At 37.4% G+C, this 14,372-nt stretch overlaps 1 protein-coding gene across 3 annotated transcripts in view; it reads right to left on the reverse strand.

Annotated features, from left to right (window-relative positions):
* The window catches only part of LOC127700781 (G protein pathway suppressor 2-like), a 30,056-nt gene extending 15,734 nt beyond the window's left edge, over nt 1-14,322 (reverse strand). For 2 of the 3 annotated variants that reach the window (XM_052204437.1, XM_052204435.1), the window contains exons 1-4: nt 14,265-14,322; nt 10,571-10,695; nt 1,746-1,849; nt 537-664 (exon numbers count right to left, since the gene is read on the reverse strand). In XM_052204437.1, coding sequence (XP_052060397.1) covers nt 537-664; nt 1,746-1,849; nt 10,571-10,667 — 329 coding nt within the window. In that variant the 5' untranslated portion in view covers nt 10,668-10,695; nt 14,265-14,322. Of the gene's footprint in view, nt 1-536; nt 665-1,745; nt 1,850-10,570; nt 10,696-14,001; nt 14,109-14,264 lie in introns of those variants that run through there. The other variant, XM_052204436.1, reaches the window with a different exon arrangement.
* Between the last annotated feature and the right edge of the window lie 50 nt (nt 14,323-14,372).

Below are 14,372 nucleotides of genomic sequence, written 5' to 3' on the forward strand. Positions count from 1 at the left end.
ATGAGCCTGTATTACAGGTATACAATCATGCCCTGAATCACTTTTTCACATTTTAAGTAGTTTACTAAATCTTTATTCTCTATTTGTCAAATGTTTGTTGTTGTCTGCATTTCTGTTCGACTAAGTTACAGGATGTCAAAACTCAAATCATAATAAGTGACCTATAATTGCTTATATCTTCGTCATTTGGACACTGGTGGATAGTTGTCTCATTGGCAATCGAACCCCATCTCCTTATTTTTAAAGAGAACTGTAATATTAGACTATAGACCTGTTAATTCCTAAGTTATGCTTATAGAAGAAACAGATTCTTATTTTATATTACAGATTGCAGGCTAGAATATCTTTAAACCACGTATGAAATTGTAAATCTTTTCCCATTCCTTTTGTCTGCTCCATTCACAAAAAAAAAAAAAAAATAGAATTTGTAAAACAGATGAAATTTATCTGAAGATTCCCAAAATGACTTTGTTAAGGAAAATTTCAGTAATAAATATGTTTTTTATACTTAGCTTGCTGATTTGAGAAATAATTACTTTTGTTGCTCTTTAATCTGTGCTCTTTTTCTGGTTTCATCCTCCTGATGTAAAACTTTCTTTAGCTGAGAAAATAACTCATGCTTTTCTTGCTTCAGAGTTTCTAACTTCTTTTCCATGTTTTGTATCTACAAAATATGTTGACTGTTGACAAAAAGTTTATTTAGTAATGTTTATTTTGTGGCTCAGGATATATCTATACATATTAAACTATGATGTAATTTAGTTTCATGCTGTTGCTTTTACTGTATTGTCCATTATCTTTATGACAGAATGCCTGTGAGGATGATAAAAGAATACTTAAATCTTTCAAGTATGTGTAAATCTATTATTGATAAAAAAAAAATTTAAAAAGCCTCTAAAATCATAATCTCCCAAGATTTTTTCCTGTCCTATGATAGGTTTAAGACATCATCTTATCCTTATTTTGCACAAATTGTCATTTTTTTGGTAACTGTAAAATATTGACCACACAATTAATAGAATACTTCTAATCAATATGTGTGACCATATATATGATATCTAAGTTAGGTTCTAATCCAAAGTAAGATTCAAAAGTTTTTTTAGATCTTTGAAGTCTATTTTGATGTGACCATGAACTTTTTAATTTTGGTTTCAAATCGATTAAGATCTTTCTCTCATTACATGTGACCATATATCTATATAAAATTTGGTTCCAGTGTCAATTAAGATTCCTGGGTTATCATAAACAAGCCACTTGTCTTCACATATTTCGATCTTTAAACCCAGTTATTACGAATTTTTTACCTTGTATGTGTTACCCAAAACTTCTTAAGGATTTTCTCATACAATATTTCCAAGTTTAATCCCAATCCCAAAACAAAGTAGGCCCCAGAGTTATCATCCAAACACCTCTTATTTGCTATATATTGGGTCTAATCAAATTCAAAATATCTATGACATTGACACCTCATTTCCTCTCATGATAAGTGACCATATATTCACGTTTGGTTCCAATTCCAAAAATGGTCCTTGAGTTACCATAAAAAAGACATATTATATTTTGTTTTGGTTGATAGCAGGCATGGGGTAATCCTTATCAGTAATCAAAGTGATCATGTTGATAGCAAACCTCTTGGTTTGTGTGGGAATATTTGGAATTTTCCAACATGTCGTTTCAGAATGGTAACATTATCAGTCAAACCACTAATGTACATACAGGTATACCAAACTAAAAATTATTCATACTTGTTCCTTTGTCTGTTCTAAGGTTAAACTGTCTTCCTTTTCTTTTTTCTTCCTTAATTCCTGTTCCTTTCTCATTCTTTCTAATTGTTCATCCTGTTCTAATTCTGGGTATTCAAAAACAAAAACAAATCAACTTATGTTTTATCTATTAGTTGTAATTGGCATTTAACTAACTTTCATTAATTGCGAGTACTTTTATTTTTGTGTTTTGTGTCTATTGTTTTTATGTTAGTTGTTTTTGTGCCTTGTACTGATCCTTTGAGTTAAGCCCATTGCAACTGTCAGGTTTTTACAGTTTGTTCTTATGTTGTGTAGTTACATCCTTGTCCCAGGTTAGGGGAGGGTTGAGTGAGTTACATCCTTGTCCCAGGTTAGAGGAGGGTTGAGTGAGTTACATCCTTGTCCCAGGTTAGGGGAGGGTTGAGTGAGTAACATCATTGTCCCAGGTTAGACGAGGGTTAAGTGAGTTACATCCTTGTCCCAGGTTAGGGGAGGGTTGAGTGAGTTACATCGTTGTCCCAGGTTAGGGAAGGGTTGAGTGAGTTACATCCTTGTCCCAGGTTAGAGGAGGGTTGAGTGAGTTACATCCTTGTCCCAGGTTAGGGGAGGGTTGAGTGAGTTACATCCTTGTCCCAGGTAAGGGGAGGGTTGAATGAGTTACATCCTTGTCCCAGGTTAGGGGAGGGTTGAGTGAGTTACATCCTTGTCCCAAGTTAGGGGAGGGTTGAGTGAGATACATCCTTGTCCCAGGTATGGGGAGGGTTGAGTGAGATACATCCTTGTCCCAGGTTAGGGGAGGGTTGAGTGAGTTACATCCTTGTCCCAGGTTAGAGGAGGGTTGAGTGAGTTACATCCTTGTCCCAGGTTAGGGGAGGGTTGAGTGAGTTACAACCTTGTCCCAGGTATGGGGAGGGTTGAGTGAGTTACATCCTTGTCCCAGGTTAGGGGAGGGTTGAATGAGTTACATCCTTGTCTCAGGTTAGGGGAGGGTTGAGTGAGTTACATCCTTGTCTCAGGTTAGAGGAGGGTTGAATGAGTTACATCCTTGTCTCAGGTTAGGGGAGGGTTGAGTGAGTTACATCCTTGTCCCAGGTTAGGGGAGGGTTGAATGAGTTACATCCTTGTCCCAGGTTAGGGGAGGGTTGAGTGAGATACATCCTTGTCTCAGGTTAGGGGAGGGTTGGGTGAGTTACATCCTTGTCCCAGGTTAGGGGAGGGTTGAGTGAGTTACATCTATAGATGATAGTTAGGCAATGTGTATAAAGACAACTGTTCAGCCATTACATTTTATATACAACTAACGTATTTCCGCCCAAGGCGACGTCACTGACAATACGACGTCGACAATGGACAAGTACAATAGTACGGACGTTATGTTCCCGCGACAATCTCAACATACTGGGGCCGCGAAAAGTAAAAAATATCACTATTTTCTAAATAATCTCAATTATCCATTGATCAATCGTTTCACTGATATATTACTGTCCATCAATAAATAATAATACTTTGAAATTGTCTCTCGCGTTGTGTTTTTCTTTGAAATACTGAGTACATGAAATCATTTAAAACGGAAATTACATTTAGCAATTAAATTCAATTAATGTCACTCATGAAATAAGAATAAAATTCAACTTTGCACTAAAACGCGTAATTGTCTATCAATTACATCACTAATGGTCGTCTTTCACATCATTGGTGTATCCACTTCCGTATGGTCTCACGGGCTTTAAGACTTGCTTTTCGTCTCGGTCTGTTCTCCATATTTTCCTGCTGATCATCTATTGGAACGTTAGAATTGTTTGTCATCGTTTGTGTAACTTCTAATGGATATAGTTTTGCGATCGGTCTAGTTGTTTCCCCATTGTTGGTCCTTATTCGTGCAGATCTTACAAGTCCGTCGTTACCTCTCGCCAGTTCGGTTACGATCCCAATTTTCCAGTTTATGCGCGGAGATTCGTTGTGAATTTGCACGATGTCTCCTGTATTTATTAATTGTTCATTTTTTCCGGTAGTCCTATGAAATTCACGTAACGACGTAAGGTATTCGGATTTCCATCTTTTCCAGAAATGTTGAATCAATTGCGTTTGTCTTTGTACACTTTTATTAAGATCGTAATGTCCCATGTAAGTCGGGTCGGTGATGTTATCGATTTCTGGTTGTGGGTACGGTAATGTTGAAATGCGCCTTCCGTATAGTAGATGAGACGGTGTTAAAGCTTCACAGTCTTTGATATCGGACGATGGATAAGTAAGCGGTCTGTCGTTTAAGATAGTTTCTATTTCCGCAACAATTGTTTGTAATGTTTCCATGTTAACTTGCGATCGTCCAAGCACTTTTTTCAAACTTGTCTTCGTAAGAGCAATCAAGCGCTCCCAGAATCCACCATACCATGGTGCACGTTTCGGTATGAATCTCCACTCTACACCGTGTGTTGATAAAGTATCTTTTACTATATCCGATTCACATAATCTTTTTATTTCCTCAGATCCTGCAATGAATGTAGATGCATTGTCAGATACTAGAATTTTAGGCAGAGATTTACGGCTAACAAAGCGTCGAAATGCCTGAATAAATGAATGTTCGCTCATGTTTGGAACTACTTCGAGATGAACTGCTCTAGTCGATGCGCACGTAAATAAGCATATATACGCTTTCTTTAAAGTTCCTTCTTGATCCCTTACGTATAAAGCGCCTGTATAATCGACCCCTGTGACGGTAAATGGCGAGGCTTCCTGTACTCTTATTTTCGGAAGCGGTGGCGGGTCCGGTTTGCTGTAAGATTTTCCCATAACTTTGCGGCAAGTTACACACTTATTCAATAACTTCTTAATAAATTGTCGAAGTGTCGGTACCCAATACGATTGTCGTACAAAAGTTAGCGTAGCATTAAGTCCAGAATGGAGTGAACGTTCGTGTGCATCTATCACAATCAGTTTGGTAAGTGGATGATTCGCAGGTATAAGGTACGGAAATTTGGTATTCTCTGAAATCGGTGCATTGTGAATTCTTCCATTGCATCTCACAAAACCATCGTCATCTATGAAGAGTCCTAATTGTCTTATTCTTGGAAATTTCATTGTGTTTTTATTTCGTGTGTCCTTTAAACTTTTTATTTCGGCTGAATATGAAGATTCTTGGCAATCTAATATCCATGAACGCACCGCGGTATTTATATCATATGTCGTCAAAATTCCACCTTTTCTCCGATGTTTGGTATATAGGCAGTTAGATATGAACCGCTGAACGTAAGCGGTTACTCGAATCAATTTCCTGAAAGTCCCATATTTCGAAATGTCTATAACGTTACTAATACCATAGTGATCAGTATGAACTTCATTGTTTAGAAATTCCTCTTCGTCGTTTTCTCCTGTAATTGTCATTACCATTTTACTTGTGGGAGTTATTTCTGGCCATTTTGTGCGATCCGTTAACCAATTTGGTCCTTTTTTCCAAATGACACTATCGATGTATTGATCGGCGTTAATTCCTCGTGTTAAGAGATCGGCTGGATTGCATTCTGTTGGACAATATCTCCATTCATGTTGATTTGTAGATTCCGTTATTTCTCTCACTCGATTCGCAATAAATCGTTTTAACGGTTTCGATGATTTTAACCAGTGCAATACTATGCAGCTATCCGACCAGAAAACCACGTTTTTACATTCGAAAGTCGATTGTACATGTGACGCTAGTCTAGTTCCAATAACCGCGGCCATAAGTTCTAGTTGCGGTAATGTTAGGTTTTTCACTGGCGCTACTCTGCTTTTTGCCATCATTAACGCAGTTTCGGTTCCGTTGTTCAGATATGCGGTCGCTCCATACGCCTTTGGACTGGCATCGCAAAATACATGTAGTTCAAGTTGTTCCGAAGTAGAATTACCGGAGAAATAATATCTCGGAAAGACAATTTGTGTCGCTTTCTCTAAGTCGCTTGCTACATTAATCCAAGTAGCCTTAAAGTTTTCCGGAACTTGTTCATCCCAATCCAGTCCACTTTTCCATAGATCCTGTATTAGTGTCTTTGCTCTTATTGTTACCGGGCTGATTATTCCAAGTGGATCGTATATTTTCGACGAATGTTTCAAAATCTCCCTTTTTGTTACAATGTCTCGTATTGGAATATCACATTTCTGGTACATCAGATCATCGGATTTGCTATTCCATAACATACCAAGTACTTTTGTGTTTATGTCCATATCTAGTACATTTTCCGTCTTGGCTAGCTTGCGTATATTCTGACTGTTTGACGTCCACGATCGTAGGTTGAATCCGGCGTCTTTCATCATTGTTCTCGCTTCCTTATAATACGTATCAGCCTCATCCTCGTTCTGTAAACTTGTCAGAATGTTGTCCACGTACAAGTCTCTTTCCATCAATGTAGCTGTTTTACTGTTGTAACGTTGTAAATGTTTCAGTATTGTGGCGTTTAGTATAAACGGTGAACAAGTCGCTCCAAAAAAGACGGATTTGAACCTGTAAGTCTGTAAATAACTTGTTGGGTCGGATGGGTTACTTAGCCACAAGAAACGTGTAGCGTCTCGGTCATCCTCGTTTAATCCTACATGTAAAAAGGCTTTCTCAATATCCGTTGTTATGGCGACAGGGTTGGCTCTAAATCTCATCAGAATTTTTGTCAGGTCGTTTAGCTTCGGCGGTGTATCCAAGAGGCAGTCATTCAAGCTTTGCGAATTAGGCGACTGGCGACAACTGCAGTCGTAAACAATTCTGATAGGCGTAGTGCTTGATTCCTTCTGTACTGGATGATGAGGAATGTAGTGTAGTTTTTCTGAAGTTTCTGCTGTTTCATCCACCTTCTCTATGAATCCCCTACGTTCCTGTTCTTGTATGATGTTCCCGTACTTCTTTAACATATCTGGGTTTTGAGTAAGTCTTTTAATGACGTTTTCTGTCCTTCTCTTCATGACTGCTAAATTTGTAGGCAATTCATCATGATCCTGTTTCCATGGTAACCTAGCGAAATATTTATTTTCTCGGAACTCAATTGATCTGTCCTGATAGGCTTTAATATATGCATCACCGTCTTCGTCTACCTCCTTACTATTTATTCCTATTGATTCTAAATTCCAAAATCTCTCTAGATTGTATTCTTCAACTTTGTGTGATATTAGAACATTAAACATGCTAGTTTTCGACGTGTTAGTTTTCTTACCGTATGTAGGTCCCGAAAGCAAATATCCGATCTTGGATTTCACGGCGGTCGGACCGTTTCCCCGTACTATATGGTCTTCTACAATGTCCCAATAGTGATCTGCGCCTACTAACAACGATATTTCGAATGAATCTTGCTGTGTCATCGTGTGCGCTAACTTTAAACCACGCAAATAACCATTTTGTGTATCAATATTACGTATGTGATTCTGTAGAGGCATGGCTATCATCGGTACTATCAGTACTTTGATTGGCAATACGTGTCCTGCATCGGTTTTCAGATAGATTGTTGTCTTTTCTAGGTGTCTCGCGTTTTTCTCTTCATCTCCAAATGCCGATAAATGTATTATCTCTGTTCCCTCTATCTGTAATTTGAGTTTATTCGCTAAGTTCTGCGTTAAAAACGATCTTTGCGCTCCTTCGTCAAAAAGAATGTTTGTCTCGGTGTAGAGCTGATTCGACCCTACTTGTGCTACGGCGGTTTTCAAAAGTACATTTGAACGCGATTCTGTCGATTGTGAATACAAAATGGTAGTATCTTGTTCCGTTGTATGACTATCATTTACGAGGTGAACGTTTGTCGAATTTGAAGATAGTGGGTTTTGCGGGTTGCTGCTCTGATTATCTTTCGCGCGGAAATTCGTATGTGCTGAGTTACTACCCCCGTTTCTATGGCTTACCTCATGGACTGGTTTTATGCTATTTGTTAGACGTACATTACACAAGCTTGTATGGTGTTTCTTATTACAATGTCTACATGTGTGTTTAGATTTACATTCGTTTAGTCTGTGTTTACCAAGGCAATTAAAGCATAACTTATCACGTTTTACTATGTTCATACGGGATTCTGTGTCGGTTATTTTACTGCAATGAGTAGGTGCGTGTATTTCGTGACAGAAAACGCAAGGTCTAGTCTCAATATTCTTGTAAGATTTGGACTTCGGCGATTTCGCTCCGGCAAAGAAAGACGATGTTGTGGGCAAATTGTGTGTTGACTCTATCTCTTGTCCTGCGTCCATTATATCTATCTCGTCTAATATGCTTTTACGGAGGTCCCGTAATACCCAAGTTTTTGTTCTGTGTTCTCGCGCGAGATGTTTTCTGACTTCCCCGGGTAATTTGTTCATAATAATGGGAACAAGTAACGTGCCGTATGTTTCCTGTGTTTGACCCAAAGCTTCTAATCCCCTGACGTAACCTTCCATTTTATCGTAAAAACTTCGTAAGCTTGTTAACTGATTTCTAGGCGAAGGAATTTCTAATAATGCCTGCATGTATGCATTTATGATTTTATCTTGTTGACCGAACCTCTCTTTTAACAAATTTACGGCTTCATCGTAGTTTACATTTGTTAGTGCGAAACCTGCTATTGATCCTAGTGCTTCATGTTCTAGCTGTGCTTTCAAGTAATTAAATTTTTGTACATTTGTAAGTGACAGATTAAGATGTACGGCCGACTCATATGAGTCCCAGAAAGTTTGCCATTCTAAAATGTTGCCTGAGAAGGTTGGAAGCGAAAGTTTTGGTAGGCGGTGACTCTGATTACTAGTTGACGAAAATGTACTTTGTTGCGTGTTAAATGTGTGACTGGCTTGTACAGACGGGTTTTCAAAGGACTGTGCGTTGTGTGGGTTGGTTATGTTGTGCGTTGGAACAAACGGTATAGTTTCTGGATTTAACGTGTGAGTTGTAGTATGTGATTCAATATGACGGGACTGCGGGGTTTTGACATTTTGTATGAACTTACGTATGTGTCGAATCTTCGTTTCCATAGTCACTGAATATTCATCTGACTAAATAATCTCATTTTCCACATCATCCGGTTCTGTTAACTTAAGAATTTGTTCATTTAAGTCCTCAAACAATGTTTGTTTTTGCACAAGTTTTCCGAGCGTTGCAATGACTTCTTCTTCATCGAAATTCGTATTCTCCTTTGCTTCATCTAATCTGCGGAATAGTCTGGTAACAGCGCTTCTGTTCCCAGATCGAACTGATTTCAATTTTTCGAGATTCATTGGTCACGGTACCATAAATATAGATGATAGTTAGGCAATGTGTATAAAGACAACTGTTCAGCCATTACATTTTATATACAACTAACGTATTTCCGCCCAAGGCGACGTCACTGACAATACGACGTCGACAATGGACAAGTACAATAGTACAGACGTTATGTTCCCGCGACAATCTCAACAACATCCTTGTCCCAGGTTAGGGGAGGGTTGAGTGAGTTACATCGTTGTCCCAAGTTAGGGGAGGGTTGAGTGAGTTACATCCTTGTCCCAGGTTAGGGGAGGGTTGAGTGAGTTACATCCTTGTCCCAAGTTAGGGGAGGGTTGAGTGAGTTACATCCTTGTCCCAGGTTAGGGGAGGATTGAGTGAGTTACATCCTTGTCCCAGGTTAGGGGAGGGTTGAGTGAGTTACATCCTTGTCTCAGGTTAGGGGAGAGTTGAGTGAGTTACATCGTTGTCCCAAGTTAGGGGAGGGTTGAGCGAGTTACATCCTTGTCCCAGGTTAGGGGAGGGTTGAGTGAGTTACATCCTTGTCTCAGGTTAGGGGAAGGTTGAGTGAGTTACATCGTTGTCCCAAGTTAGGGGAGGGTTGAGTGAGTTACATCCTTGTCCCAGGTTAGGGGAGGGTTGAGTGAGTTACATCGTTGTCCCAAGTTAGGGGAGGGTTGAGTGAGTTACATCGTTGTCCCAAGTTAGGGGAGGATTGAGTGAGTTACATCCTTGTCCAAGGTTAGGGGATGGTTGAGTGAGTTACATCGTTGTCCCAAGTTAGGGGAGGGTTAAGTGAGTTACATCGTTGTCCCAAGTTAGGGGAGGGTTGAGTGAGTTACATCGTTGTCCCAAGTTAGGGGAGGATTGAGTGAGTTACATCCTTGTCCAAGGTTAGGGGATGGTTGAGTGAGTTACATCCTTGTCCCAGGTTAGGGGAGGGTTGAGTGAGTTACATCCTTGTCCAAGGTTAGGGGATGGTTGAGTGAGTTACATCCTTGTCCCAGGTTAGGGGATGGTTGAGTGAGTTACATCCTTGTCCCAGGTTAGAGGAGGGTTGAGTGAGTTACATCCTTGTCCCAGGTTAGGGGAGGGTTGAGTGAGTTACATCGTTGTACCAAGTTAAAGGAGGATTGGGTGCTCACAAACACGTTTAACCCTGCCAAACTCTTTATCCCTGTCCTTAGTCTGGAGCCTGTAGTACAGTGGTTGTCGTTGGTTTATGTCTGTCATATTTTTTTTTCTTATATTATTTTGTTATAATTATGCCATTACTTCTTTTGTTTTAATTCTTTCGTTATATTGTCTCATTGACAGATAATCCATATCGTCTTTTAATTCATAATTATCATGATTATAGAAGTATAAAAAGTATGGTGGCCATGGTGCTCCTCAATGTATCAGACTTTACATACATAAGAATGATAAATATGAATGTACCTGTTTGCAATTCAGTGTATTATTTTTCAAAGCATGTAAAAGCTGCAATGTACAGAAACATGAGAAAATATAAATAAGAAGATGTGGTATGAATGCCAATGAGACAACTCTCAATCCAAGTCACAATGTATAAAAAATCAAAAAATTTAAAAGCTAATACAATGGCAAATCACATTTCAATGAAAACAATGAAAAGCAAAAATATTGAACAAACCTTGTTTCTTTTTCTCTCTTTCTTTCATAATATGTTTTTTCAGTGCTGTATACATTGTTTTGGTCAGTTTAGGACGTTCTAGTACAGCACCTGGCATTTTGAAGAATCTTTATAGTGTCACAATTCTGAAAAAAAGTTCATTCAAGTATTATAGTCAAAACCTTAGGTTTGTAACCAGTGCTCATTACTTTAAATCTGTTCTTTTTCAAATCTTAAATACAAGTTTGGTCAAACAGTTGTTCATTTTTCAGATTACTTCTTTTGATGGTCTGTGATTCAGGTTTTATTCATTTAGGATTTTCATTTTTTTTCCTGTTCAGTTGTGATTATAAACAATAATTAATAGGTCTGCCTTATTGTGCCAACTTTAAATACATTTTTGGTCAAATAATTATTCCCTTTATGAGATAACCTCTTTCTAATGGTCTATTATTCAGGTTATTAGTTTCATTTTTGTTGTTGCAAAGAATCAAACAAGGCATATGCAGTCTTGCTCTATAGAGAATATTTTCTTAAACCACTGACCATGCTGACAGTGACAGGAAATTCTTGAAAAAACTTGTTTGACATTATATCATGATCTACAGATCTATATTCTGATATAAGCTATTTTAAACTTTAAGAATGATAAATGAAATATAGATGTTTAGAAATTATCAGACATTTAAAGCATCATTGATAATTATCTTGAAAGAGAGTCTCGGCTTTTCTTAATCTGTTAAAAAATAAATGGGGAATGTGTCCATGGGACACAGATGATGCCCCCGCTTGCATATAACGTTATAAAGGGACATAACTCAAGAACGGTAAAAGTGACACTACCCAAATTCGTACTTGATCTGAGTTTTGTGGTAATAAGCATTGTGTATAAGTTTCATAACATTTAGTTGAGGCAAACTTAAGTTAGAGAATGGAAACAAAAAATTCAGCAATTTTTCCATTTGTAAAGGGGCATAACTCTAGAACGGTAAAAGTGAAACCACCAAAATTCAAACTTGATCTGTCTTTTGTAGTAATAGGCATTATGTATAAGTTTCATAATATTTGGTTGAGGCAAACTTAAGTTAGAGAACGGAAATGAAAAATTCAGCAATTTTTCCATTTGTAAAGGGGCATTACTCTAGAAAGGTAAAAGTGACATCACCCAAATTCAAACTTGAAATGTGTTTTGTGGCAATAAGCTTTGTGTATAAGTTTCATAACATTTGGTTGAGGCAAACTTAAGTTAGAGAACGGCAACAAAAAACGAATTCAGCAATTTTTCCATTTATACTCTAGAACAGTAAAAGTGACGCCACCCAACTTCAAACTTGATCTGTGTTTTGTGGTAATAAGCATTGTGTATAAGTTTCATAACATTTGGTTGAGGCAAACTAAAGTTACAGAACTGAAACCAATTTCGGGACGTACGTACAGACGGACAAGGGTAAAACTTAATGCCCCCTCCACTACGGCAAGGGCATAAAAAAGAATTGACCTGGAGGATAAAAACAGAACCAACAGGGTTAAGGGGAACCAACAATCTTTTTCTGCATGGCCTAAGAATTCCAGTAAGCAGTTCTGTGCCTTTCAAGGTGTTCATAAATTCTGTGGTCTTCTTTTTGGGACTTACAGACATCATGTTTTATTTGACAGGTTGGAAACACATTCCCAAAGTTTCAGCCAATGTACCCAACTATAAGGTGTCTATGTGATTTTTTTCTGTAGCTTCAAGCAGTCTTGGTTGTTGTTTAAATAAAGTTCTATGAATTAACCTTTCCTTTAACATGTTTGAGTACAAAGAGAATATTAAAGTGTTTTATTCATGCTTCATCTTTTTTATTTGCATTCAATTTCATTGGCCTAGATACATGTATACATGATACATGTATACAATAGCTATGCATGGTTTTTACGCATTAATAAAGCCATCTTGCTAGAAAAATTAACATCCTCATTGTTTCAAATACTGTCAAAATGTATTAGCTAAAGCACCATCTATATTACAATGACATTGTGAATTGTTATTTAATAACTAAACATGCTAAAGCACTGGTCTTGGAACACTGGGTCATGTAAGACATGTAAGAAGTACATGCTGACTTGGCTGCCTTTGCTATACATGTACATGGCTCTGTACTGGTAAGTTTGTGTACTTGTTAATACATGTAATATTAACGCTGAGGAGGCTGTGAATTATCTTTGAGTCAAGGGTGTTCCTGCTGCTAGTTTGGATCTTTTTAAGCATGCTGAAGGTCCTCTCAATGTCAACTTTGGAATGTGAAATAGTGAGAATAACTTTGATGATTTGAAAGTTTATTAAATGTTGTTTTTTTTTTGCATCAAAACCTTCTGATCATCTGATTGATGTTTTGACAACAAAGTTCCACATTTTTATCAATGCTGGTCATGCTGATATTTACCTTTAATCATCCTTGATGTGTGTCATAAACAGAAGCCATATCGAGTAATTAATATCCTATCACCTATTGACTGTTCAATCAACTATTATCACTTGTTTATTTGCATCAGACCAGGGTCAAAATCTACACAAGTTGCATAATGTGAGTTACATAGAATATGTTCAATACACTTTTTACGTCTTCAACATGTTCAATAATAAATATTTGTTAAAAGCGTAGTACAACATGGTGTCAGAAAAAATTTCAATCTTGATACACAGGATTTTTATCCCTTAAACAGGAGGAGACCCCTGAAAACAGGATTGTCATACTCCTGATAAGTTTGTCACGAAATAGAAGTTCCATCATAATATAAGTTCAAAGTGGAAGAAATATTCTGTAATATTATATCCACTGGAACAAATATTACAGTTTGTGTTTCCTAACGGAATAAAGGGTATAGAATATGTGTTCCAACAGGAACAGATATTATGGCATTGCTCATAACAAAGTTTCCAGGGGAACTTCTGTTTGGTGGAACAAATATACATTGACAGGTTAACATGTACAGCATACATAGTTGATCCGCCTAACAGAAGTTCCCCTAGAAACTGTGTTATAAACAATGCAGTAATACATTGTAATATCTGTTCCTGTTGGAACACATATTCTATACATAATATCGGTACATTGTAGAATCCCTATGGGCTGTATTAAAATGGGGAGGGAAAACACAATTAATCCCAACAGAGTCCCAATTGTTGCTATACAGATCTGCTTTACAATTAGATTTTGGTTGACTTTGCGGTTTCTATGCTGTCATTATCTATCCTCGTATTATGTTTTTTTTTTGTGCTATTTAGAATGCATTATGTTGTCACAATTTCCATTGAAAAAGCATGCATAGTACGAAAATTCATATGACATACGGAATCATATGATCTGACTGATCTGACGATACCAAAGAGCATGATTCTTGTTAGAAAATCACATATTGTCTCCTCCAGGACTCAAACCCAGGACCTCTGTGTTACAAGTCAGAGCTCTTACCAATTAAGCTAAAGAAGTACTTCCCTAGATCAACTTCTAGCGGCTGGCTAAGTATCTTTTACTCAAGGGAAGCAATCCTGTTACAGGACTAATTCATAAATTAAATTATTGCCATATTGGTCCCAGTTTTTGTTGTTACTGTTTAATTTTTTTAATACACTGTGTGAAATGACAGTTTTTAGCTTTAAAACCATCATTCGACAATAAGCATGACAGTTTTTCTGTGGTGTAATGTAAATAATTAAAATAAACAGAATATTTACCACAGATTTTTTTGTTGATTTTTTCAACCGGAAGTGAAACTTTTTAAATTAAGTGGATCTTTTCCGAACTAAAAAAAATACTCATTACATCAGAAGGCAGGCCGTAAA

This window comes from Mytilus californianus, unplaced genomic scaffold (assembly GCF_021869535.1).
Source record: "Mytilus californianus isolate M0D057914Y unplaced genomic scaffold, xbMytCali1.0.p SCAF_5, whole genome shotgun sequence".
NCBI classification, from domain to species: domain Eukaryota; kingdom Metazoa; phylum Mollusca; class Bivalvia; order Mytilida; family Mytilidae; genus Mytilus; species Mytilus californianus.